The sequence below is a fragment of the Artibeus jamaicensis genome, unplaced genomic scaffold (assembly GCF_021234435.1).
Source record: "Artibeus jamaicensis isolate MK-2021 breed Jamaican fruit bat unplaced genomic scaffold, CSHL_Jam_final scaffold_833, whole genome shotgun sequence".
NCBI classification, from domain to species: Eukaryota; Metazoa; Chordata; class Mammalia; order Chiroptera; family Phyllostomidae; genus Artibeus; species Artibeus jamaicensis.
The window spans coordinates 14,742,172-14,769,809 of record NW_026522056.1 but is presented as its reverse complement, the minus strand read 5'-3'; the positions used below and the strand labels follow the sequence as shown (position 1 = coordinate 14,769,809).

The 27,638-nt window shown below is 39.2% G+C and overlaps 1 protein-coding gene across 1 annotated transcript in view; it reads left to right on the top strand.

Moving 5' to 3' along the window:
* Positions 1 to 27,638, top strand: part of TNKS (tankyrase) — a 172,572-nt gene that overhangs the window by 133,828 nt on the left and 11,106 nt on the right. Inside the window, exons 13-25 of the mRNA XM_037128794.2 lie at positions 5,420 to 5,499; positions 8,451 to 8,596; positions 10,331 to 10,496; positions 11,920 to 12,139; positions 12,420 to 12,529; positions 15,889 to 16,077; positions 17,071 to 17,308; positions 17,922 to 18,004; positions 20,449 to 20,569; positions 22,951 to 23,048; positions 24,501 to 24,575; positions 25,493 to 25,598; positions 26,198 to 26,384. Coding sequence (XP_036984689.2) covers positions 5,420 to 5,499; positions 8,451 to 8,596; positions 10,331 to 10,496; positions 11,920 to 12,139; positions 12,420 to 12,529; positions 15,889 to 16,077; positions 17,071 to 17,308; positions 17,922 to 18,004; positions 20,449 to 20,569; positions 22,951 to 23,048; positions 24,501 to 24,575; positions 25,493 to 25,598; positions 26,198 to 26,384 — 1,819 coding nt within the window. The remainder of the gene's footprint in view (positions 1 to 5,419; positions 5,500 to 8,450; positions 8,597 to 10,330; positions 10,497 to 11,919; positions 12,140 to 12,419; positions 12,530 to 15,888; positions 16,078 to 17,070; positions 17,309 to 17,921; positions 18,005 to 20,448; positions 20,570 to 22,950; positions 23,049 to 24,500; positions 24,576 to 25,492; positions 25,599 to 26,197; positions 26,385 to 27,638) is intronic.

The following is a 27,638-nucleotide window of genomic DNA, read 5'->3' as shown; positions in this document are numbered from 1 at the left end:
GTTTATTGAGGAAGATTATAAAACTGATACAAAAATAGACACCAGTTTCCAAAGCACCAAAATTAGACAAAATAACATAATCTATGTACTGAAAAGTGATGAACTTGATACAAAAGACATTTCATACAATTGACCCTTCTTTCTCATTTCTTTAATTTTGTCTGTGGGGTGGATCTGCTCCAGGATGATGTAACAAACTGGAGCGATAAAACGAGGAAGGCAGCAGATGAGCAGTTGGAAGTTCTGGTACTAAGTACACAGACACCTTTCAAAAAGCTGTAAATACCAGTAAAATAACAGTAAATAACTGTAAAATAACATTACAATTATTAAATGCCATAACTGTAATGGAAAGAGAAAGTGACAGTAAGTTATATTACAATATTATAATGGTAATGCTTAAGCAAGACTACACTAGAAGACAAAAATTAATCCCACAGATTTTCGAAGTGCCCCTGAAAAGTGCAGTCCAGTTGAGAATCACTGCTGTGTACTGAAATGGGGGCCCTTCCCAGGCTTGTGGATGTCATGCTGTGTGTTACTAGGGCTGAGTCAGAGCTCAGCAGCCACATGAGAGTGACTGGGTCACATTGGGAAAGCTATTGATAAGGATTTATTTTTCCCATTCCAGTTCATTCTTAGATAGTGATCATCCTCCTTCATTCTCGGGTGGTGATTTTTATTTTATTTAATTTTTTAAAATATATTTTATTGATTATGCCATTACAGTTGTTCTATTCCCCCCCCCTCATTCCCCTCCACCCTGCACACCCCCTCCCCCACCATGTCCCCCCTTTAGTTTATGTCCATGTGTCTCAAGTTCTTTAAATTCTATATTTCCCCTACTATTCTTGCCCTCCCCCCATCTATTTTCTACCTACCGTCTGTGCTACTTATTTTCTGTACCTTCTCCCCCCTTCTCCTTCTCCCACTCCCCTATTGCTAACCCTCCATGTGATCTTCATTTCTGGAATGAAGTATTCCAAGTCATGAAAGGCAAAGACCTACATCCAAGATTGCTCTATCCAGCAAAGCTTTCATTTAGAATGGAAGGCCAGATAAAGTGCTTCTCAGATAAGATCAAATTCAAGGAGTTCATCATCACCAAGCCCTTATTATATGAAATGTTAAAGGGACTTATCTAAGAAAAAGAAGATAAAAAAGATGAACAGTGAAAGGACAGCAAACTCGGGTGGTGATTTTTAGACACCTGAAGTAAGACCTGTCTTAGGTCATCTTTACTATTAAAACAAATAAGATCTGTCTAAAGGAATAAAATTTCCTATTACAGAATTTCAAACTCGAACTATGAAAAGCAGAACTTCATTTACCTTTTTCCTGCTTAGCAGTAAAACATTTACTTACCCCTTCTTTGACTAGAAAATATTTCTGCCTTCTCAGTAAATTCTGATTTCTAAAAGGTGTGATTTTTGTTAAAACATTCTAAATTTTTCTCTTAAACTTTTTACTAAGAACCATGTAGTACTGATTTTAAGTATCTTTAAGTTGTAACCATAAATCAGGCAAATATAACTATCATATCAAAATTTATAACAGTATATAACTTTTAGAGATAATTTACAAAATGAGGAGGAAAGGGTTGAATAAATTAAGCAGGTTAGATCTAGCAATGCACTCATTCATTCATTCATTCATGATCCTTCTTCAAGGATATGGTCATTGATTTTAAAGAGAGGGAGAGGTTGTGGGAGGGAGAGACACATCCATGTGAGAAAGAAACATTGATTGGTTGCCTCTCACACACACCCCAGCCAGGGATTGAACCCATAACCTAGATCTGTACCCCAATGGGAATCAAACTCTCAACCCTTCAATTTATGGAATAACACTCCAACCAGCTGAGCCACACCAGCCAGGGCAGATCCATTGCGTTAACGCTTTTAGAGTGTCTGAATGAATGAATTCTGTCAGGATATGTGACTCCTGGTGAAAGATTAGATACTGAATCACAAATGAAATGTTTTTTATACTTCTTTTAAAAATTGATTTGTGAGATATACCATTATTCAAGATAGGTTATTAAGTGCTTAATTTAGTACATGACAGAACTATTTAGTTTAATTCTTCATTTTCTTTATTGATCTGGAAGGATAATACGACTGTATCGTAAAGTCTTGTCCTTAGAAAGGTTTTTTAAAATGGGAATTCTTTCTTGTTTGGAAGAGAAAATATGATTTTTGAACTAATATTTGTACAAGAAACGTGTATGTCCAGTCTGTGGACCAGGAGCTAGGTAAACTTCCCAAGTATACCTACGTTAACTAATCAGATTTCAGGTTATATCTGTAATGACTCCCTAAAGTAAGCATCAGTCTTGCAGAATGCATAGGAAGTCGTAACGTTTTAAAGACTTATTTAAACACACCTGGTAATACCACATTTAATATCTGCTCTTAGAAACCTTCACTTTCAGTTCCCAGTCTGTAGTTTTCAAAATTAGTAAAGTTTTCATTATAAACTACAGGCAATATTTATGTTAAAATTAATGTTGCATGAAAGAAAATAAGCAGTTTTTAAAAATAAATGAGCATTTTTAAATGTTTTAGAAGATTTGACTTTTTTCTTTAGACCTGCTCTGTCCAGTGGGTGGCCAGTAGCTAGCTGCATGCGGCTGAATCAGATACAGTGTTAAAATCTGTTTATCGTTTGTATTAGCTGCATTTCAGGGACTCAGTGGCCACACAGGGCTGGTGGCTGCTGCACGAGCACAGGTGAAGAGCAGTCCCAGCATCACAGACGGTTCTTTTGAGCAGACCTTGACCCGAATTCTGGTCACGCTGGTTGTGTAGTCCAGTTTGGTTATTGCATTGCTTTTGCCTAATCCTTTACAAAGGTAAGGATTTGGGACTTAGGATAGTTGAGTTAAAACTGAAATCCCTGTTTACACTTGGACCTTGAAATAAGCCACTGAGACCTTTTGCCAGTCCTGTGGTCTCAACACTAACTAAACAAGTCTGCAGGAGATATTTTTTAAAATAGTCAACTGCCCTTTAAACTTTGAAACTTTCAGGGGTTTTGTTTGTTGGATTTTTAATCCTGATAAAACACAGTAGAATTGGAGAAAAAATTAGAAATCCACCTCCACCCTTTGACGCTAGGTGAAGTATTTATTTTCATACCATGCAAAAGCCAGTGTGCTGATAAAGGATTGAACTAATACAGTATTTTGCATATCAGCTAGTCTTCTTTTGCCTGTATTTCCTTTTTAACTTTATTTTTATATCCTCTTTTTAAAAGTGTGCATCTCTGTACACAAAGTTCCTGGCTCTGTGTGTGTATGTGTTGTTTCTAAAAATGAGTCTGTTCCGACCCTGTTCAGGATTTGTAGTGGTTGCGAAGCTCTATAACTTGTATGGTAATTAATCAATAGCTTTAAATAACTTATTTACTCTCTACTCTTTCTCTTATTTTCATAACAGTTTTTGTTTGATTGTGAAATTACACCCTTCACAAATCAGTCTGCATCAAGATAGTTCTGAGAATTTCTAAAAAATCAGTTATATTAATTTTATCCTTAAAATGCTAGAATCGAAAAATATCTGAAGTTCTGACTCTGTATGCAAACAGTTGTCTTATTATTCTGTTGAAATGATAAACTAAAAATATTACCTATAGATTTCCTAAGGCTGTTTCAGTGAGTTTTACCAACTGCCAGAATCGCTGTCATAGGAACATAATATACACGCCTTAAATGCAGTAACGCCAGGCACAGTTCGACCAGAGGCAAATGAGACATCAAAGAACAGGATAAGGGAAGCCAAACAAAGAGCTAGGATTCAACATATACATTGGCCCTGGTGTAGAGTAGGATGGAAGTGAGCTCGGCAAATGCTTTCTGAAGGTTCTCCGTGTGAAGAGGAACGTAAAGGTGTCTAACTCAACACTTCCACAAACCAGCAAATACAGTACACTCCCTTTCAAAGAAACATAATTGTTATTTCAAAAACATACTTCATTATATGAAATACTCTCTTCTTTTGTCCCTTCAATCTTAACATTTTATCTGCTATTATTATGATTAAAGAAATAAAGTTTTTCTTCTGTTGAAGCGTTCTCATAACTTACACTAAAAGCCTTTCTCCTGAATGAAGCACTTCAGACTAGAAAGAGGCGCAGTGTTTCTTCTGAAATCTAAAACCTTTTTAGCAACAGTTGCTCTTCCCATTTGTACAGTGGATTCAAGAAAGATGTCTCCGATCATAAAATAATGCAGTCTGAAATCTGAAAGAGGATTAAAGGGAAACTAACAGTCATGTAAATCACTTAACTAAGCTATTGAGTGGTCTGTCCCCCGTCACAGTTAGGCAAGCCAGTCTAATTCTGGTCTCCTGAACTCCATCCCTTTTTTATGCTGAGTATGTGTACACATTATAAAAGCCTCTCTTAATGTTCATGAAATATTTTGAGTGATGTACTACAAATGGTTTTTTAAAAAAACCTTTTCACTTGAGCCAATCTGTAATGAATTTTTGCTGTGTTTATATTGGATTAATCAAAAAATTTCATTCGTTAACCTCATACTTGTAGACTTAACAGCCTGATTTAATTATATTCCACTTAGCATTGGTATCACACCTCCCAATTTACAGACAGGTTTACATTGTAATTCCCTGAAGCCATTCGATAAATAGGAATTAAATTTCTGTATTTAGTAGGCCTTTTCTGTACACTGATTTCATTTTCCAGGATCAGTGATTTCAGGCATTGTACTTCTGTTTTGTTTTAAGGAAACTGAGGCCCAAAAGGAAGACTACATGGCCCTGACTGGTGTAGCTCAGCGGATTGAGCGTGGGCTGTGAGCTAAAGGGTTGCCAGTTCAATTCCCAGTCAGGACACATCCCTGGGTTGCAGGCCAGGTCCCCAGTGGGGGACACATGAGAGGCAACCACACACTGATGTTTCTCTCCCTCTTTCTCCTTCTCTTCCCCTCTGTCTGAAAGTGAATAAATAAAATCCTTTTTAAAAGAGAAAGGCCAAACGTTAAGTACTGACAGTTGAGTGGCTTCCCCAGGTCTGCACAACAAAACCCACGGCACAGCTTCAATACAACACTTACTAGGCCAGCATGTCATGAAGGTGATCACGAGCGCACGGTCCTATGTTTCTTCATTCCCCTTTGCCAGGTTTGACCAGAAAATTTGAAAGGCAGAGTAGTAGGGATGGAGGAAAACTTATGTGTCTTAGAATTTATTTAAATTTGGTTTAGGAAGAGATGGATATAGATTGAAGTAAGAAACCACTTATTTCTTCCCTAATAAAGATTAGGGGGGACCCTATATAATTAGGTCTTAGAATCTGACCCCTTAATCTCTCTTTTCATTCACCGAATAATTTTCCCTTCTTTACTATTCCCTGAATCCGTGAAAACCAACAGTCACCTTTCCTTCCTTTTATGCAGAAAGCACACCTATGCGTACTTCTGATGTTGACTATCGACTCCTAGAGGCATCTAAAGCTGGAGACTTGGAAACTGTGAAGGTGAGTCAGTGCCTTTGATGTCTGGAGTAGCACCACTGAGCCCTTGCTAACCAGTTCATTTTAAACTTGTAAGTGAAGCTACTGAAATCCAAACAGTGAAAGGGCTGAGCAGAGTGAATACATAAACAAGAGAGATCTTTAACCACAAAAAAAGTTCCCAGTATGTGCCTTATTGTCTATTCACTTCAACTACTTTTTAGTCACTTTTCTTCTGGTTCTGTGATAGCTCTTTATTTTCACTTACAGTAATCGAAGTGTCACTTTTGGCCGCCTTCAGAAATTTCTGAGCTAGTTCAAGGCCACGTGATAGTACAGTAAGGTTTGAAACAGTGTTCCTTGAAGCTTTCCAAGAGTCCCACATTTGCTCTGGGAAGGTGCCTTGATCCTGCAACCATTTGGAATTATTTATATGCAGAAGGTGGATTTTCTGTTGTAACTGTTTGCCAAGAAAATTTTATCAGCTCTTTATTTGTGATATAGAAACAGTGGTTATAGATTTAATGCTTTTTGATTAAAATTATTTTTTGAAATCAAATATGCTTTTTAAAAACACACACACTTCCCATCTACAATCATTCATATATAGATGAAAATAGCAGAAAGGGATATGGATTTTGGTTTTGTTTATATTTCTTTTTATTTTTTTAAAGAAAGGCCAATTACAATATCTATATTGGAACTCATACTGATTATTTTTTACAGATTAAACTATGTCACTTATTAAGCAAAACTTATTTTTGTGATTTTTAGGAAATTAATTTTAGCATTCTTGATGATGTATACTATTTGAAATGACAGTAAACACTTTCTAAGCTCTGTGTCCTAGAAATTTTATTTTTATCTTAGTATGTGGTCACTGCCAATCTCTCTTTCATGTGTAATGACATTGAAGTTATTTAAAGAAAAATAATAATATCAGTTGTAATAGCCACAGGGGAGAAATGTTCAAGTTCTCTTAGATCTGAAATTTTGTATTTTTTTTTCTTAAAAATGCTTCTGTCATTATAAGTGTATCCTAATAGAAGAAAATCTTTAAATGTAAAAATAACTAGGACTCCTTTTCCTTGTCACAGCATGGCAGTCTCAGCACTCAAATTGCCACGTGTGCCCTTATAATAAAATCAGTAGTTTATTCTTCATGTAGTAAAGTAGCACAATCCCATGGCTTTTGTGTGTAGCAGTCCATGGGCTGTATGTACCTTTCTGGTTTTGAAAACAGTCTCTTCACAATAAAGGCCAACTTTTTTTTTTTAATGGAATCATAGCAGGAAAAAACATAGCACAAATTAAATGAAGATTAAGCCTTAAAATATTCTTTTCCTAGAGGCTTTAGGAATTATTAGAAATATGATATTTGAACAAAAGGCTGTTTGCTAAGGAACATATTTGAAATTATGTAAAGCAGGCAGAAATGATGTACAGTTGCTTAGCCGTTCAAAAAGAAAATGAAACAGGAAAGAGTAAGAACTAATAAATATTAAAAAGCAAGTATTTAATAAGCAGAGCAGGCTTTTATTTTTGGCCTGGCAAAATGAGTTGTGTTTCTTTATTTCCTCCTTCATTCCTATTTTGCCAGTATTCTCTGTGGGGGGAAAAAAGTTAACTTAGAAAAATAAGAACTAGACAAAAAAGCAGGAGCAGCAGGAAGCAGCTTGTCATTTAAGATCGCTGGAGTCTGCTACCAGTCTTTGTAGCCTTTCTTTCTAGTTTACATATTAATTTATCATTTCTTTTTCTTTATTCTCTACTTATGTATTAACATAGCCACAGACTCAGTTGTTATGAAAAGATAAGAGATTTGACCTGGCCAGATGGTAAAGGTTCTTCAGAGTTTAGAGTCTCTAATGATTTTTCACACAGAGTTGAAATTTCAGGCCCTCCCTTATATTGCCTAGACTTTTTTCTGTCATGTAAATATTACGCCACCTGAAAAGTCCTATTTTTACCCTACTGAGTATATCAGTAGAATCAGTAGGTTTGAAACCAGCCACGCAGGGAAAAGATCAGGAGATTAATAATCAGGAAAACAGGCTCCGAGTCTTTATGCTGCCCTGCACAAACTGTGAAAAGCAGTTTCACCTAACCTTGCTGAGCCTTGGTTTATTTATCTGTAGAACAGATATAATGATCAGCTTCTCCAATAGATAGTGATTCACTGAAGGATATGAAGTTTTTATAGATTGTAAATTATCATTCCAATATTTTTGTAATTTACCTGTCACCAGTGATGATGCATCTTGTCAGTCCTTAGTTTGCTTCCTACTGCTTGTAGCCAGACAGATTGGAGCTTGGACTGAAATGGTAACTTTCAGAAGGAGAAGAGGAGACAGGGGAGAAACTTGGAGGGCATCGCTGAAGGAGATGGAAGAAGAACCAAAACAAAAACGAGAAAAGGATTATACTCAGTTTGAGTAGCAGAGTCAGACATCGCCCAAAGCCCCAATAAAGCTCTGTGGACTGATCGGAGGGCCCAGTGGGTGGCCCACGGAAAATCATCATGATTTTCCCAGAGCCTTATTGCTTGCACATCAGAAGAGACAAGAACTCGGGGTTATTCTACAGTCAGCCGGGGTTGCTCTTACTTGAGCAAAGAATGACCAAGGTGACAAGCAGTCTGGGAGAGGGCAGCCCTAGAAAGGTGGAGAAGGAGGCACTGGTTGCCTAGCGCTGCTTGCTTTCATATGGATTTTTCTTTTTGTTTAGGATTCTGGCCAGGAAATAATGAAAAAGACTCAGTTGCTCTATGAAGAGTAGTAAGACTTATTTCTAGACACTGTAAAACCAAGCATAGTGCTGATTTTTAAACATCACTTGTATTATCTAATCTTTGGAAATAAATGTTCATTAGAAAATCACAAGTTATCCAGAATGCCTGCAGTACTTTGAAGCCAAGTCAGTGAATAAGTATTAATGTCCATCTTGTGTTTGTCTGTGTGTATGTGCCATAAAAGCAACTTTGCAGCCCTCAAAATGTGAATTGCAGAGACCTAGAAGGCCGGCATTCTACGCCCTTGCACTTCGCAGCCGGCTACAACCGTGTGTCCGTCGTGGAGTACCTTCTGCACCACGGTGCCGATGTCCATGCCAAAGACAAAGGGTGTGTGTTGGGATTCAGCTGTTTGGGGGTCATTATTTTGAGACTTAAAAAATTATTTTAATATTTCAAAGTCTTAATGTGTTTCCCTATTTAAAAAGCAGTGCATATTTTCTAAAGTTTAAAGCATAAATTAAAACATTCTAGAAATGTAGTGAAAATTCACCTCCTGGAGCTTATACCACTAAAATTGTGTCGTAATCCTCCCGGTTTTTTAAGTGCTGGTAGCAGCGTGTGTGCTGCTGGGGGTGGGGGTGGTTGTCTCCATAAAGGATGGTGCCATTCCAGGCAGCAGCTTTGCAGTTTGCTTCTTCATCCAGTAATAGGTCTTGAATGCCCGTCCGTATTAGTACTTAAGTTTAATCTCATCCTTGTAATGCCTGTATATAGTATTTTATTGCACTGTATGAATGTGTTTATATAGTTTATAATTTATTATTTCTTGTTTTGCTATTAAAAATGTATAATCTCTTCCAAAAAGAAGCCTTCTATCCCAAAGTTTTCAGTATTAATAAAAACATAATTTTCTTTTTGACTAGTTCACATATTCTTGATATTAGTTTGCAAATTATTCTCTTCATCTGGACAGTTTTTAAAGCAACCATGGAAGCTATTTAGAAATGCAAGAAGGAAGTTTAATTGAAATGAGTTTCCATATTCTGAGTTAATTTCATGTCAGCTCAAAGGATAAATAAGTAAGCATCTTTGTGTACAATTACATACCAGAGTACTATAGAATTAAACCATACAACTTAGACTTCAGTTAACAGTTGTTATGGATTTATTTATCTTTTAAAAGGGACATATCAGACACCAGTATTCAATAATAGTGTCACTAGCTCTTTTAAAGTATTATATAGTTCCTTGGAGAACAGCTAACATTTTTTTTCTATTGCCCAGTTAGTATTAGCAGTTAGTATTTTTATTTCAAAAGTGTTTTGTAAAAAGCACTGATCTCTGAATAAAAAGGCTCCTGTTCCTGGTTTCTGCCATGTCTCAAGTGCAAATTAAACTCATCTTTTTGATGCACCCTTCTTATGGGCACATTTTTGGTCCCTTCAAAATGTCAGCTGCCTTCCCATCAGAACTTAGAGTCACCTCAGAGTAGTTTGCTCATAAGGAGGCTGCGAGGTTTGCTCATCGGACTGGAGTCTATGGGCGATGCCACTATTTTCCCTACTGAACACTGAATGTTTAAACCTTTGCCCAGAAACCATTAAAAAAAAGGTAGAACTTGCCTAAATAAGTAAGCTATTTACCTTGTGTACTTTATAAGCATACAGTTTTCATTAGGAAAGCCCAAATGGAAGAAAATCTGAGAGATGATAAGCCAAATTATTGTTTAATGATTCCTGAAATCATTTTGTAGTGTTGCTTTTTATTGCCAGGATGAAACCTGAATTAAAAGTATTGTGATGGAATTTTTCCGTGTGTGTGTGTGTGTGTGTATGTGTGTTTTAAGGGTATATGTATTTTAAGGGTAAGGCTTGCTGTGAAATTTGTGTCTATCACCAAGAAACTATGCAAAGTTTTTATATTGAAAGGGACATTTTTGAAATTCTTAATCCTATTTGGAAATGGATGACCATGTCTTAAAGACCAATTCATTTCCTTTTTCTTTTTAAGTGAGTCTTCAGTACAGTCAGTGCCATAGAAGAATTACATTGTTTTTATCATAAGTATCATTGTAACTCAAAGATTTGTTGTATGTCTTCAAAATCATTTTCTTCTGTTCAGTGGCTTGGTGCCCCTCCATAACGCTTGTTCCTACGGACACTATGAGGTGGCGGAGCTCCTGGTGCGGCACGGGGCGTCCGTCAACGTGGCAGACTTGTGGAAATTCACCCCCCTTCATGAGGCAGCCGCCAAAGGGAAGTACGAAATCTGCAAGCTCCTCTTAAAAGTATGTAACTTTAAAAATTATAAAGTATAAGTCATGTTTACTTTTGGTTATTTAGCATGTAAAATTACATCAAAGTAATTGATTCTATGGAGTATAGTAAGTGCTATAGAGATGCTTCCATTCTGCATTTTGGAAGATGTTTAAGTGTGATACCAGGATATTTGCGTAGCTTTGAGTGATGTCTGAAGTGCCTTCTGAACCATTTGATTCAAGTTAATCACAGCTCATCAAGGTAGGTTTGGGAAAGAGCTGAATTACCTTGCATTACTTATCTAATACTTATAGTACTAATATTAGAAAACATTTATAGAAGGAGAAACAAGTTTTTTGATCAAGTTTTATTTTATTCTGTACTGGCTACTCTATTGTTAACAAACTCATTTCTCATTATTAAACGTTTAAATATATATCTTATAAAACTTCAGTATCAGATTTTTATTAAAAATATAAATATCTGTCAGTAGTTACGCATATGAATTTTGGGGATACACATGAAATAGTAGAAACTGCTAGTCATGTGAAACTAGCCCAGTAATTGTGTGTGTGTGTTTATTAAGGATGTAAAAAGTGACCAGACATGTATCTATATTTGTAGTTTTCTCCTTCTGTTTTTTGTTTTTTTTTTTAACTAGAGAAAAAATTGCCCTGGTTTATCTGGGTTTTTTTAAAATATTTATATAAATATAAATAAATATAAATTTTATTTATATTTATAAATAAAATTTTTATTCCATCTTTTATGGTATCAGATATGTTCTGAAGAGCCTTGAGAGTAACACAGTGTTTGACGGTCAGTTTTGGTATCATCGGTCAGTAAGAAATAACAGGCAAGTCCCTGAGGACTCATGACAAAGCTTGACACCAGTAGGCCAGTAGGAGACATTTATACCTGATTTCATGATCGGCGTTAAGGCTTAAAATATAAATATTCTAAAATTACCAAACTTCCATTTGCATTTAAAATCAAGTACTTTTCCTACCTATGTGTTTTCCTCTTCTCAGTTCTTTTTCATGATATTTTCATATTTTTCATGATATTCACTGAATATCTTTATATAATCGAAATCCAGTCAAAGTTAACATCCATCCCATTCTTAAAGGAAAAGATGTTTTCAAAGCCATCTTTAAAGCTTGGGGCCTGGGACAGTGTGGGAGATGAAAAGCGAAAGGTACTCGGCACTGCTCCCCTTTCACCATCACCACCAGTGGTCTGGACACTTGGGACTTGGATTGGGACCGAGTTGGAACCTGCTCCAGCAGGTACTGCTGAGTAGGGAACTGGCAGAATGAAACAGGTTATTGCCTCTGTTGGTCAGAATGCATGTAGAATAAATACCTTCCTTAGGTAAGTGAAGTTAAAGATAAACAAACCTGAAAAAAGGTACTACAAAAAATACAAACCCTGTTTGGGTTTTCTATGCAGCATGGAGCAGATCCAACTAAAAAGAACAGAGATGGAAATACACCTTTAGATTTGGTTAAAGAAGGAGACACCGACATTCAGGACTTACTGAGAGGAGATGCTGCCTTGTTGGACGCTGCCAAGAAGGGCTGCCTGGCAAGAGTGCAGAAGCTCTGTACCCCAGAGAATATCAACTGCAGGGACACCCAGGGCAGAAACTCAACCCCCCTGCACCTGGCAGGTAAGCATCACCAGCATGGCCGAGCCGCGTCCGTTCCTCCGTACCCGACTCAGGTTGCCAGGAGAGGAAAGAAATGCTCACCCTGGAGAGTACTCCTTAGTAAAACATTTTTGTTGACATAATTTTATGTAACTTCTTATTATAATGCCTCTTAATTATGTAATAATAGTATTAGCTTTTAAAGCAAGAAGTATTAAAACTTTAACATTTTTGCAGCCCTTATTATTTATATACACATTTTTTTTTAAGCTGACATGTTTGCCTTTTTTCACTCGATTAGCTGGCTACAACAACCTGGAAGTCGCTGAATACCTTCTAGAGCACGGAGCCGATGTTAATGCACAAGATAAAGGCGGCTTAATTCCTCTTCATAACGCAGCGTCCTATGGGGTGAGCATGCTAAAGTTCAAGTCTAGAAAACTTCACTGGCATGTACTGCTTTGTTAAGAGTATACTGTGCACGAAGGGAGTAGATAATCTAACCCACAGCATCATTTACCACAGTTACAGTTCTATTCAGAGTGTTTCTAGCCTTCTGGTTAAGTGTAATTATCTTTTTAGCCAAGGACCATGCTTTTTGTAGCTTTTTAGTCTTCAGCATTACCTAGCACAATCATAGATGTATTACTGATGCCGATAATATTCTACCTCAAGTAGATTTTAGAAACTATAAAAGCTAGGATGCTCCTTTTAGGCATGAGAATTGTGGTTGCTTACATTTACCATCAATATTTTTTAAATAATAAAGTAAATGATTAAGCTATTGGTATACAAGTATGTGGCTTCATAGAATTTGAATTGACCAGCTAAAACCGCACAGCAAAACTCCAGTCGTTCTCTCAAAGCACCGTAGCTGGTCGTCTGCAGAGAGAGGAGGGACACCTTGATGCCGTTTGTGGAGGCCGCCAAGGCCCACTTCAGGCTGAAGGAGTCACACAGCAGTGGCGTGAACAAATGCTCCCGTGCTTGTCTGTTCCTCCACCTACTCCCTATTTGTGAAAACCCACAGATGCCAAATTGTCCGTCCCAGGGGATCTCACAGTTGTAGTCACTATTGATGGGGCAATTTCTAGATTTCCCAAAGCCTGGCAAACTGTAAATGAAAACGAGTCACTGTGATTTTTACATTCTCATACTCTTGTCTTCCTTGCCCTTGATAATGAGAATATCCCCATGCTCTCATGCTCCTTGCAAAAACCAAGCATATTTCTCTTCTCCCTGCTTCCCACCTTTCTTAAATTAAATCAGGGCCCTCAAATCTTGTTACATTGTATTTGTCATTCAAAGCATCTGTGCTGCAGCTGGATTCTGGCACCACCTTCCCCTGGAAACATTCCAAGCGTTCAGTGCCTTTTCTGCACCTTCCTGTTCAGCCTGTGGCCCTTATCTGTGGTGAAGAGCTGAGCTGCAGCTCATTTACTGCACGTGTCAGCCTTCAATTTCCATTTCTGTTTTTGCCCTAGTGGGGTCGATATTTAAAAGACTGAAGAATTATGTCTTTAGAGTACTTGGGTAGTAATATACTCCTTTTGGTTTATTGCTTTTCCAGATGTTTGTCGGCAGATTTTAAAAAGCATGTAACTAACTGGCCTCTCCCAGCGTGAACTGTAAAGTCACCGTAAAGGAGGTTTACCAATGCGTACCATATATGTCCTTCATTTTACACACACACACACGGTTTTCTTTGGACTGTCTGATTTTGGAAGCCTGTGCAAATTAGCCTACTAAATTATTTTATTCTGCCAGCACTCATGAGAGTAGAATAAAATTAATCATTAGAAGCACAATTTAAATAGCCTGTAAGTAGAAAAGATTGAAATTATTTCATGCTTTTGGGTTTACTAAAAACAGCTATTCTTTTTCAACATATATCCTTTGAATAAGGGAGATAAGTTAGGGGGCTTTGTTTTGTTTTAAGTGATGTTGCTATAGTACCTTCGATAGTGCTTCTTTTTATCTTTGTGTTAAGATCAATTTTGTAATGATGACATCATTCACTCTCAAAATGATCATAAAACATATCCTGTTCTCAGAAACCCTGGTCTGATTATACTTTTTTTGTCTTTATGTTGTCAAAGTAAATATGGAAGCTTTATGAGAAGTTGTCTGATTTGTATTGTCTAGTAAGTTTCCTTTTCTTTGTTTTCTGAAATTACCGTTCTTAAAATGAATAAGTATTTGTATTATTTTTTTTTTTAAACTTCAGTAGTGCCTCAGGAAAAAAAAATCCTTTTCTATTTGAAGTGAGCATCTTCAAGAGAGCCAAGACTGTCTTAAGGAAAATACGAAGAAACATGCCCTAGATCCCATCTTGGGTATTCGTCCTTCCCTTCACCTCTTCTCCCGTTCTCATGAAAGTCGGCTTCAGATAACTCAGTATATTGCAGTTGAACAACAGCATGAGTTAGAAATTTATTCTCAACATATAATGTGCTTCTGAGTTATAAAAAGTAATCAAGTTATGCCAGGAAATGTATCCATAAAGGACACCAATGTGCCAATTGCACAAAAATTATAGATTATTGGAGTTGAAATGGATTTCAGAAATACTTTAGTAGTGACTAAACTAGCATCCCTAAATGGGTATGTAAGAATAAAGTTTATTTTTATTATTTTCAAAAGCCTAATCATGAATCAGTTTTACCTCTGCATAATCAGTTGTCTTAAGCTTACTTAGAAGAACTTCTGGAAAGAAGCTAAAACCTATTATTTGAGAGAACCTACTATCCTAGAACTTTCTCCTGCTTTGGTTTTCAATAGTCCTGCCTCTTTTTAGCTCTTCTCCTGTTCTTATTGCCCGTTTGTCTTCTCCTTTCCCAAAATACTGTTTTCACAGTTGTATTCCCCTTGCGAGTATCTCTGTATTCCTTTTCTTAATGAGCTTATTTATCAAATAGCTACTACAACTCTCAGCTCAATGTTCCATTTCATCATTGCCCTCCAGTTCCTCTCTCTAGTGCCAAGCACTTAGTAGGCGTTCAGTACATGTTCGGTTGGTGGGTGAGTGGGTAAGAGAGCTCGTGACGTGGGTGCCGCGCCTCACAAACGGCAGGCCCAGGCGAGCCTCGTCCTTCTCACAGTTTCACTCCCACTTAGTTTTTCTCCACAGGTGGTCGTCTTCGGCGTTTCTCCTTTTCCTTCCTGGGGGGCTAATTTGCCTTTGTAAAACCGAGTGTTTTTTTCCCTTCAGAATTTCTCACATTCTGCTCTTCTTTTTCCTTCTTCTTTAACCACCCCTTTCACAGTTGACAGAAGATCACATCGTCTCATGCCCAGGTTACTAGTGTGTCTGCATTCCTTCACCCTCTAAGGCATTTTAGACACGAGAGACTAATTTTTAAAAAATGGGTTTTGTTACTTTCCCAAAGGCTGGAATAAAAGAACATTCAGAAGCTTTGAGATGAGTATTTCAACAAATGGAGCAGATTGCAATTGGTTAGAAGAGAAATGTTTGTTTTTAAGATGGGCCTGAATATGTTAGGTAAAGAAAAAATTTCAAATGGTCCCATGAAAACTTAGAATTGCTGGGTAAAAGAATAATTGTGGAACCGACGTCAGGGAAGGCAAGGAAAAACAGAGTCCAGAATACAAGGAGAGGGGTTGGTAAATACTTTCATACAAGAAAGTTCTATTAATGATGAAAATAGAGATACGGAGAGAATGAAAGGTTAAACAGAAGCCAGTGTGTACGATGGAGCCTCACCAGATAATCTTTTCTTAACTCTGCGCCTCCTTTTCCTTTTCTCCAGCACGTGGACATAGCAGCACTGTTGATAAAATACAACACGTGTGTAAATGCAACAGATAAGTGGGCTTTTACACCTCTTCACGAAGCAGCCCAAAAAGGGAGGACCCAGTTGTGTGCCCTCCTCCTGGCACACGGAGCAGACCCCACCATGAAGAACCAAGAAGGTCAGACACCTTTAGATCTGGCAACAGTAAGTCCTCCTTTCGGAATCCTCAGACTCGCTTGCTGTACTTCCAGAGATGACATGAAATTCCAGGACTCAGCGGGTTTACCTTTAGTCATGCGTATTTCACTTAGAATAAGAACAAACCAACTTCTCCTGAAACAGTTTTTTTAATTTACTGATTTTAGAGAGAGAAAGGGAGAGAAAAACGTTGATTTGTTGTTCCACTTATTGATACCTTCATTGGCTGCTTCTTGTATGTGCCCTGATCCGGAACTGCACCTGCAAGGTTTCGCTTTGCAGGACGACCCCCAACCTGCCGAGCCTCACTGGTCAGGGCCAGGGCAGCTCTTGCTCATGATAATTTCCCTGAGGCTTTGAGAGAGTCAGTAAAATTAACTTCTGGGCAGTCACTGGACAAAAATTACTGTTTTTTAAGCATAAACAAACATAGTAAATAAATGTGGGAACTACTTCTAAGGAAGAGATCCACAGTCAACACTTTGAAATGAACTTTTTTTAATGAAAGGTGAAATCTTTTATTTCTCTTTTATTACTCTTCGAATCTTGGTTAACTTACATATCCTTCAAATACATGTGTAATCTGAACAACTTCATGTATACTTTTCACTTAGTTTTAAAAAAGTGTTTTTAGGAATTAACATAGTCCACATTGTTGGAGTTTGTTCTCACAGTTAATTAACTTTTTGTGTGTCTGGAGAAAACACAATCTATTTTTAGCAAATTTCCAGCACATAGTAGAGTGCTCTTAACTGTAGTCAACCAAGCTTAATGTTAGCTGTTCAGAAACCGAAATATTTTGTAATTAATAGTTTTTCCAGTTCTGCCTACTGAAACTACAGGCCCTTTTGGATGACAGAAGGAAAGAGGAAGAAATTATTAAAACGAAGAAGATAATGAGGCATTTATTAAAGAAAGAATCCACAGGGTACTTGGTCTTTAGTGGAAAACGTACAGCTTTAAAACGCAGTATTTCTGTGCCTTGTGTGTCCTTTGCAGGCCGACGACATCAGAGCCTTGCTGATAGACGCCATGCCCCCCGAGGCCTTGCCTACCTGCTTTAAACCTCAGGCCACCGTAGTGAGTGCCTCCCTCATCTCACCAGCGTCCACCCCCTCCTGCCTGTCGGCCGCCAGCAGCATAGACAACCTCACCGTCCCATTGGCGGAGCTGGCAGTGGGAGGGCCGTCCAACGCAGGGGATGGCGCCGCAGGCACCGAAAGGAAGGAAGGAGAGGGTGAGTGAACCCTGCAGATGCTTGTTTGGTTCTTGTCTTCTGGCTTCTTTTTAAGTCACAGGTTCATTTTTTTATGGGTAATCATTGAACGCCTCACTCACAGATATCTTAACCACTTGTAAGTTGTCATTTACACAACAGCTTACAAGAAGTAAGTCCTCATAGAATAAATGTCTTGGTATTGGCGTTATTCTTACTTACGCTGGTACCTCTGTACGTCCGTTTCAAGTCACAGTGTCGTACTGAGCTGCTGAGTGAGGCCTATTGCCGAGATGTGTCAGGAAAAAGCAGGGATTACTTAAGGAGTGAAAATTAAAATGACAGCTGGTAAATTTGGAATTTTACATCTACTAAGTATGTCACTTACTAAAAGCATTACATTATGCTCTGTGATATTAAAATTAATACAGGTACTACTGATTTGCTAAACTGCGTTTACTTCCCAACCAAAGTCAGCGATAACTCCGAGTGTCTGAATGAAATTTAGGATTATTTTATGCTGTGTAGAATCATCTGCGTGGCCAGGGGCGTCAGAGAGCCATGGCTTTAAAAAATACTGAAACTTCCTTTACATTGGTAAACTCTTTGCTGAGAAGCTTTATGTCTGTTTTAGTTGCGGGTCTGGACATGAATATCAGTCAGTTTCTAAAAAGCCTTGGCCTTGAACATCTTCGAGACATCTTTGAGACAGAACAGGTAAGCTCTCTTGAGTCTTTTTCATTACTACTCAGTTCTTTTTTTTTTTTTTTTCTTTATTTTCTTCCCCCTTTGGGGGGTGGGGAGCTTCTTAACTGCTTTTTTAAAACCACAGTTAAATTTCTAAAGAAGCCACGGGAATCCAGTATTTTATACCTCTCCCCCAAATTGTGTGACAGTGATTTTTCAGCCCGTGTGCTGAGTCACACACCTGTGTGCTGTGAGTTTTTAAAACATGTGCTCACTGCCCTGGCTGGCGTGGCTCAGTGGTTGAGCACCAGCCTGTGAGTCAAAGGGTCAGCAGTTCGATTCCCAGTCAGGGCACGTGCCCAGGTTGTGTAACCTGCCTCAGAGTTCCTGTAGAGAGTCTTCCAGAAGTTCAGCAACTTTACCATGTGTTTGTGTTTTTACCTCCCGGGTAGAGGAAGTGGCGTGGGCTCGGGGGGAGGACTCCGACCTGGCACTGCTTGTTCTGTCCTTTTGGACCAGTCATTGAACCTGCTGGGCTGTAATGGGTTGCTGTAGAATGAGGTGAAATGTTTAATTAGCTACTTTGGGGGGAAGGAGCATATAGAAGGTACTCATTAAACATGAATAAACACATAAACATGAATCTGAATTCCTTAGCTTGTCATTTAATGTTTTCCAGTGGCTACTGCTTGATAAATGTGGGACCAGTGTGGTACCACGTAAGTCAAAGAAATTAAATTCAACATTTAGTTATGTTAGCTTTCTAGTCATTCCATTTATGAGGTACAAGCAAGTGACAGACAGAAATGACAGTACATCTCAGTTCTTCTGTGTGTGGTTGTTATGACTTCTCTGAGTCCACATTCCCTCCTAAGGGGTAGTGCTTAATGGGTTGTTATGAGGAGTAAATAAGGTATTAATTTCATATATTGAAGCTATATAATTGACAAATACTGTGATTTTGCAGACCTGGTTTTTGCTTCTTCCATATATGCACTGTATGGAAGAAATATGGTATCAATTCAGAAAAGCTTAAGGATTGTTTGGATTAAAGCTACCACATAAATATTAAATCCTGTTCCTATGCCAACCCTTATTTGAACTGCAGTTTAGAATATTTAGACAGAAAAAAAAATAGGATGTCAATAATAGAAATGCTGTGCCTGGTTTCAAATTATATTAAAATTCCATCTGGCTGAAAGTGGAAAGGCTCCTATTATATTGTGTTGTGAACTATTCTTTCTCAAAGACATACACTTCAGAACCTTTGAAAACTCTGCTGAAAACTTCCTTTGGGCGATTAGAAGTGAATTGCCAATTTTGTGCAATGGAGTGATTATTTTTAAATGGCCATTTAGGAGCAGTATAGTAAATCATTTCCAAAGACTGAATAATGAATGCTTGTTGTGCTGAGAAAATCAGATTCATTATATAATATTTCATTCTGATGATAAAGCTCAGAAGAGCTCCAGGCCACATTTGCCTTTTTAAATGTCATGTACAAGTATAAAAGTACAGAAGCCGTGGAGAGATTAAAATAGCTCATTTGAGTTGGAAAAGGGGTATCTTCAAAAAGATTTCTCAGTTCTCCAGGGGAAAAAAAAGGCTAATCTTGTGAGGTAGTATTTGGATTATCATGGAACCACATTTTCTGGCCTGGAAAATAGCGTGTTTAGGCCTCAAGAGATGCAGCCGCCCAAGATTCCACCCTGTACGTTCAGAACACTGCCACTTGGTGGCGGTAGAGTCATGGTTACTTTTAGTCAACAAAGAATTAGGTAATTTTGAATCATCTCCTTTACAAGGGTGAATAACCCAACATTAAAAACCAGTATTTTGTACCACAAAAAAGAATGTTAAATTTTTTTTGTTAAATCTGAGAATTTATAAGAGAACTAAAATCCATCTACTCTCTTCTCAATTGGAATTCTTTACATAGCTTCTATATAAAATGGAATGGAATGTGACTAAATACTTGGCGATACAAATTTCACTCCTTCCAAGACAGCTCTTCTCATGCTTGAATATTTCTTGGCTCTTGGAAGTTCCTCCTTGTTTTGGTATAAACCCTCGTGACCTGAATGTGCTCACCCCTGGCTGCCTGCTGCGTGCTGAGCTGGTGCTTCCCGCCTGCCAGCTGGTCCCTCCCGATTCTGAGGCAAGCAAAAGGTGGTAGAATTAGATAACCAAAAGGAAATATGATCATTTTATATTTCTATGGTATTATTTCTCCCATCTTAATTCTCCACCGACTAAAAGCAAATTAAGAAGTATTTAAAGTGAACGAAAAGCTGATAAAATTATCAAGACAACTATAAGAAAATTTTAAATTCATGCTTATAAATGAAACACAATAATTTCCTTAATTTGAATGGGTACGTATATACCATGGAAGACAAATGAAAGAGTTTCCATCATTTTCATCACCTGAGGAACTGTTAAAGATTCAGGGATTAATTTTGTTTCACTTTCAGATTACGCTAGATGTGCTGGCTGATATGGGTCATGAGGAGTTGAAGGAAATAGGCATCAATGCATACGGACACCGCCATAAGCTAATCAAAGGAGTAGAAAGACTCTTAGGTGGACAACAAGGTAAGCTCTTCAGAAGAGATGAACTTCAGACGTTAGTGGCATGAGATAAGCGTGAGGGCTGGCTGCGGGCCTCAGGCCGTCTGACCACAGAGCCTCGAGGTACAGCCCCTCCCGCCTCCCCCATCCCACTTCACTGCATCCCTCTCCCTCTGTTTGCTGTAGCTGGAACTGATTCGTTTTCCCTCGCTCCCCACACTTGATATCTAAATATCTCTGGGTTCTATACTTCTGTCCTTTCCTACTGCTGTCACCTAATCCAAGTAACCATCATCTTGCTCCAGAAATGCCACAGCCGCTGTTCAGCTCATCTTCGACCTTCACCTTTGCCCTCTCCTCCAGTGCCTTCCTGCACTGTAACCCGAGACTCCTTTCAACACAACTGTGGGATTATATCATTTCACTGCTCAACACCCTTCAGTAGGACTCTGTTGCTTTTGGGATAAAATCAGACATTCACAACGTGACTTTGCATAACCTGACCTTTTTTTCTTACTCACCTTGAACTTTTCTCCCTCCCTTACACCTATCAGCTTAGTCTTTTCCCATTATACTTTGCTGTCAAGAGCCTCCTATCTCTCTCCTTTGTATGAGGTCTGTCCAGAAGGTATCCAGCCATGTACTATGAAAAATAGAGACATTTATTGAAGAAGATACAAGAAACATTGTACATAAGACAGTGACATCTTAGTCCTCTTCAAAGTAGGCACCTTGGGACCTCACACAGTTCTCCCAATCACCATCAGCTGCCCCATCGTATTTTCCTGAATCTCATTGACAGTCTGAAATTTCTTCCCTTTCAAAGGTGACTTTAGTTCTGGGAAAAGCCAGAAGTCACAGGGTGCCAAATCTGGGCTGTAGGGCAGCTGAGTCATCTGGGTGATTTGATATTTCACCAAAAAACTCTGCGTGAGATGTGATGCATGAGTGGGCACGTTGTGATGAAGCTGTCAATCATCAGTTGCATGTACCTGTGGCCTTCTGAATCACTGGAGTAGTTTCTGTGGAGGAATATTCAAGCTTAACACAAAATCTGATGCAGATTTGTTGCTCTGCTTGCTCAGTCATTTTGAATGTGATGGCCACACAGTGCACATGCTCACTCAATGGTGTCTACCAGCCCCACCGACGAGTACAGTGAAGTCGTCATTGTTCACACATGTGCATTCCAGTCCTCTCTTCTTGGCTGCCAGGTTACATTGATGTTGTGTAAATTGTTCTCATTATATTAACAATGGCTGGACTTTTTCCAGACAGACCTCATGTCTCTGTGTTTCTCATTTCTCTGTTTGTTTTTCTGTTTTAATTTATATTTTATTCTATTTTTTCCATTGCCGTTTAGTGGCCTCATATCCCTCCAACCCTGCAATCACCACATTGTCGTCCGTGTCTATGTGTCTTTTTTCCTTTCTGCTCGTTCCCTCCACTCCCTGACCCCCTGCCGTAGCTGTCATCCTGCTGAGTCTGTCTCTGTTTTGCTTGTTAATTCAGTTTGTTCATTAGATTCCACATATGAGTGAAATCATGTGGTATTTGTCTTTCTCTGACTGGCTTATTTCACTTGGCACAGTGGTCTCCAGATCCATCTATGGAAGTGCTTTTACTGTAGAAAAGCCAGAGGAGGGAAGGAGAACAACTTGAATTAGTCAGTTAGTCTGCAGAGCTAATAAAATGCAAGAATGACATGAAACTAAACATTAGCAGGTTTTGAACTTGAGTCTTGCTTACTTATCTGTATTAAATGTAGAAGGATAATGAAATTAACAAGAATAATATATTTTAAACATATTAGGTGACTATTTCAAGCCATCGCACAGAGATTTTAGACCAGACTACAGAGTAATTGCAGTGTGTTTCTCTGTTGTATTAAACATTGCTTTAAGAATGTTCATTAAACTTTGGTTTGATTAAATTTAGTTTGTGAAATAATTGTTGAGCCCTGCTGTGCATACAAGGAACTCTTTGAGAACCAATAAAATTGCCCTGGCTGGTGTAGCTCAGTGGATTGAGCATCGGCCTGCAAACCAAAGAGTCGCTGGTTCGATTCCTAGTCAGAGCATGTGCCTGGGTTGTGGGCCAGGTCCCCAGTAGGGGGCCATGCAAGAGGAAGCCACACATTGATGTTCCCCTCCCTCCCTATCACTCTTTTCCCCAGCATCTAAAAATAAAATAAATTTAAAATCTTTAACACTCCTCCATTACTTCACATTCCTTTGGATTTACTTGTTTATATAACTTTGTGTATTGGGTTCAAATTGAAAAATAGTTTATACTTGTTCCAAAATATCGATTATTTGTGACAAAGTTTTCCCTAAAATAGAGCCTGAATAGTGTGGACTTCTTAGTGCTATACTGTTAACCATGTTCATTTTTCTTTTCTACAGGAACCAACCCTTATTTGACTTTCCACTGTGTTAACCAGGGAACTATTTTGCTGGATCTTGCTCCAGAGGATAAGGAGTATCAGTCAGTAGAAGAAGAGGTAATGTACATCAGAATGTTCAGTCATCTTTTCCTGAAATCTGTGGTTAGACTTGTTTTCCAGGAGAGGTAAGCTTGTCTTACTTCAGCTTCTGGTCACTTGCCTGTGTATTACTCTGCCTCCCGTAGCCACCATGGTGGAAAATCGCCACAGTTCAGGTAGGACGTGGACTGCAGCTGGGCCACGTGGCTTCACATCGTAAGTCTGAGGTTTCCAGTGGCTGGGTCAGACCTGTCCTTTTATTCTGGAGACATTCTTGAAACTCATGCAAGTAATGACCCTATTAGAATTACCTTTTTATGTTGCTAAAGTGCTACCTGAGAGTGGTGTGGAGTGAGAATCTTGCCTCATAGATAGCAAGGAGAGTCTCATCTTGATTTCTGTGCCGCACTATAAAACATGGGTGTAAAGGGATGTGCCCAGTTTTTACGTGGGCTTATTAGCAAGCACGCCTCATACCTCGAGCTGCCTTCTGTCTCACCCGGCTCGGTGACTCAAGAGCCACCTCAGTCAGGCGAGTGGTGTGCATCTCAGGGAGACAGATGCCACAGCGACACCCTCTCTGCTCCAAGCTCCTGCCTTGCTTCTGGCACAGTAAATAAACAAAGTGCCCAATGGCATCGTTCTGTGCGGAGAAGCGTGCCTGCGTTTCTGTTTGTTTTTAATTAGTGCTCGTGTTCTCCTGGCTCTGGAAGCTCAGGACAGTTCCCTGAGGGGGCTGATGTGGGAGCTCATGGCCAGTTTTTCAGGAAAGCATCATGTTTTCTAGTGTCCTGCTGCCTCAGCTCGTAGTGGTTGGTAGATTCCAATAATGATGCTAAAATGTGCCAAGTGAGTCCATAACGGAGTGGCAGAGGATTAACTCTTTGAGTCAATTCTATGAGAACTTAGGTCTTCAAACATTTTACTTTTCCGTAGTAACTCTTTTTAATTTGGAAAGTGGAGGAAGAAAAATATTCCTGGTCTTTGTAGACATACTTGGAGCTTCCAAATTAAAGAGATAATATGGAATATTTCACCTCAGGAACAAAAATTTATCGGTTTATAAAAACCTTTGTTTTCCCATTTGCCCAGTGGGTCTCCAGTGAACATGGGGAGCTTCTGTTTGACTTAGTCCCAGCAGCGCTCCCATTCCCAGGGACTCCAGACAGTGATGGGAACGACGTCACAGGCTGTGTTTACAAAATCTTCCCAGGCTTTTATTAGAAAATAAAAAGAAAGGCAGATGATTAAGATTTACATGTATGGCTGTTTTCTCACCAGATACGCGTGTCTGCTGAACGTGTTGATCAGTGTGGTGGACTTGTATTTATTTAGAAACACCACACCTTGGGCTCATCAGTGAAACAGCGTAGTAGAATCGAAATGTTGAAAACAACGGAAGGAGTGTCTTTAGAATTATGCACTTGCATATTTTCTGAAAGTTAATTACTTTTAAATTGTATTCTGTAGATGCAAAGCACAATTCGAGAACACCGAGATGGCGGTAATGCTGGAGGTATCTTCAACAGATACAACGTCATCCGAGTAAGTTTTTAGGGTGAAATTCGATTGCGAGCCTTCCTGAAGATCAAATGTGAACAGTGAAAAATTGTGTGTCGAAGTCCTGTTCTCAGACTCGGGCGGCCGTTCACCCGGCCCTGCGGTCAGGTGTCACCCTCTTCACCCCTGTGGTCTTTAACCCCTTGAGACCACACCCACCAGAAGTAGAGACCCCCAGAAAATGCCGAAGCTGCCCGCAGGAGGCAGGTCCGCAGGCATCGGCGAGGCCGGCCTGGCGATGAGACTCCCAGCTCATCCGTAAATTCAGACCGTAGTCGACGGTAGTTTGTATTATCACCACTTCAGAGTAGCATTAGAGGCCTGGAGTTTTTCACTGAGTGAGTCAGTGATTATGTCAGAGTGCAGAGGGCTCCTCATCTCAGTCTCTTAATGATATGGGGTGGCTGGCTGCTCCGTGCTTTCTTTCAAAGGGGTATCGTGAAGATGAGTGAAGCCTGTTGAGAACTGATTGATTTCATCCTTTGGGTTAAGGGACCGGTGGAGGGCGTACTAGTGCTCGTCAGAATTCCCCGGGGGGCCTTTGGCAAGCTACGGGCGTACAGGCCCTGTGTTCCAAAATTCAGGAAGTCTGGGGAGGAGTCCAGGAGCAGCCTTCTCCGTCTCTTTTTTTCTATTTTAACTCCTCAGGTAACTGAGGCATATACGTAGCCAGGTCTGGTGTAGACTAACAGGCAAAAACCTTACCTGAAAATTAGGTCACTAAAAGCCAGGGTTTAACTGAATTATACTGACCCGGCAACTTTATCATTTTTAAACAATGTTTTAAGCAAACAAGACAAAAACTGGATCTTCCTCAAGGAAAACATACCTTCTATTTTAAATCATAACTGCCAGTTAACATACATTACACTCAATTGCTTTTTTCCTCCTCATTCTTAAAGATTCAAAAAGTTGTCAACAAGAAGTTGAGGGAACGATTCTGTCACAGACAGAAGGAAGTGTCGGAAGAGAACCACAACCATCACAACGAGCGCATGTTGTTCCACGGTGAGTGTCCCGGCGGCCGGCGGTCGCGGCAGCTGTGGGCTCGTGCCCACCCACCCGAGGGAAGGCCTGTGTCGGTGCCCGCGGTGGTGTTGTGTTAAACAGGGTTCGTTTGGGGTTTTTCCAGGAAATTACATGCTGGTACCAGCTCTCTCGTGCCTTGTACAGGCTTTTCAAGGCATATACAATGAAAACAAATCATCTGAAATTTTTTCAGAACTTAAATTGTCAGTTGAGCCATCTAGAGAATGAAATATGTTTTATTTTCTTTGGCGTAATCCTTTTAGTTTATCAGATGGTCTGTACTTGCTTAAAGTAAGATTGGGTATAAAATCATCTGTATTTTCAAAGCCACAGTGTACTTTGCTGTCTAAAATCTCATGCCATCTGCAAGGTAACATCTTTGCTTGGTGAGCACTGTAGGTCCTTGATGAGATTCTAGTATGTGATAATTTATGTATAATAGACATCTTGCAAAGTAAATGTTTCGATTATGTATTATTGATTACTTAATATCAATCTGCTAAGTGCAACCAGTACATAGCTAATTGATATTCCAGAAAAGTGTTCAAAAACTAATTTTTCTATCATTATATTTTTAGGTTCTCCTTTCATTAATGCTATTATTCATAAAGGGTTTGATGAACGGCATGCATACATAGGAGGAATGTTTGGTGCTGGGATTTATTTTGCAGAAAACTCCTCTAAAAGCAACCAGTACGTTTATGGGATCGGAGGAGGAACAGGCTGCCCCACACACAAAGATCGGTCGTGTTATATATGTCACAGGTGAGCACGGGGCTGCTTCCCAGGCTCTGCACGAGTCCCAGCTTACCAGCAGTCTCAGCCCTAATGAGTCAGGCACCTTGGGGACTGGGTGGGAGTGGTCCTTTTACCAGCCTGCACCCTGACAGTGCCGGTGACAGCAGGCTGCTGGCACCAGTGGTGATCAGAACTGGACGCAGTCAGCCAGTCACAGATCACAGGGAAACGCCCTCCACTTGGGCGTTTTCTCCGGGCTTCATACTTCTTGCTTCTGATTCGGTGTAAGAAAGGGGTGGGAATTATTTCTTTAGAACAGAGCTGTCTGGCTAGAGAGTCACATCGGAACTAAGATGCATGTCTTCTCTAATGTCGCTGTCCCATTCCCAGTCAGGGCACATGCCTGGGTTGTGGGCCAGGCTCCCAGTGTGGGCCACGTTGGAGGCAACCACCCAGTGATGTTTCTCTCTGTTTCTCCCTTCCTTCCCCTCTCTCTAAAAATAAGTAGAATCTTTAACGTGCTTCTGATACTGCTTGTGGTATTTTAAGACAGGATATATAATTGGCCTTAAAAATCCAACTTTGGAATATTAACTTCAGAATTATTAAAAAATGAATATTAGCTTTTTAAATATGATTTTAAAACTCAAAAATTGAAGAGAAGCATAGTATACTCTCTGAAATCAGTGAAAAAAATAATTCCTTTCCCTATTCCATTTCCCGCCAGTAGAAAAAATACACAGAATTGTATTTTCAAACACTGCAGTTTATTGCATTTCTCTTTAAATTAACCAGATACATTATTTTTGCAAAGCTGGTTTAATAACAAACCTTGTAATTCAATTAAAATCTCAGAAAAAGACCTATATAACCTTAAAACTCATCATAATTGTTGACCTTGAAACTTACCGCTGTCAGTTATGCAGAAACAAACTATAGCCATCGGCAGTTCTAATATGGATGCCAGACGTCCAGAAGGAAGTTTATTTTCTGTTGTGGTTAGTAACACACAAAAATTCCCAAGAATATGTAAATGCAAAAGTTTCTCTTTGTTGCTTCAAACCTAACACCTCTGGAAACAAAATGAATTGGAAAAAGCAATAAAAGTGAACCTAGATGAAGTTGAACAGCTGCCCATTAAAATTAGAAACACAGGTTTGTGTCTTAGCCAGGATTCCCCAGAAAACAGAGCCCGAAGCAGAAGCTTAGATACTGGCACCTTCTTGGCAAGTGCAGCGGCAGGGAAGCAGGAGTGAGGGCGTGAAAGGAAGTGAGGTCATA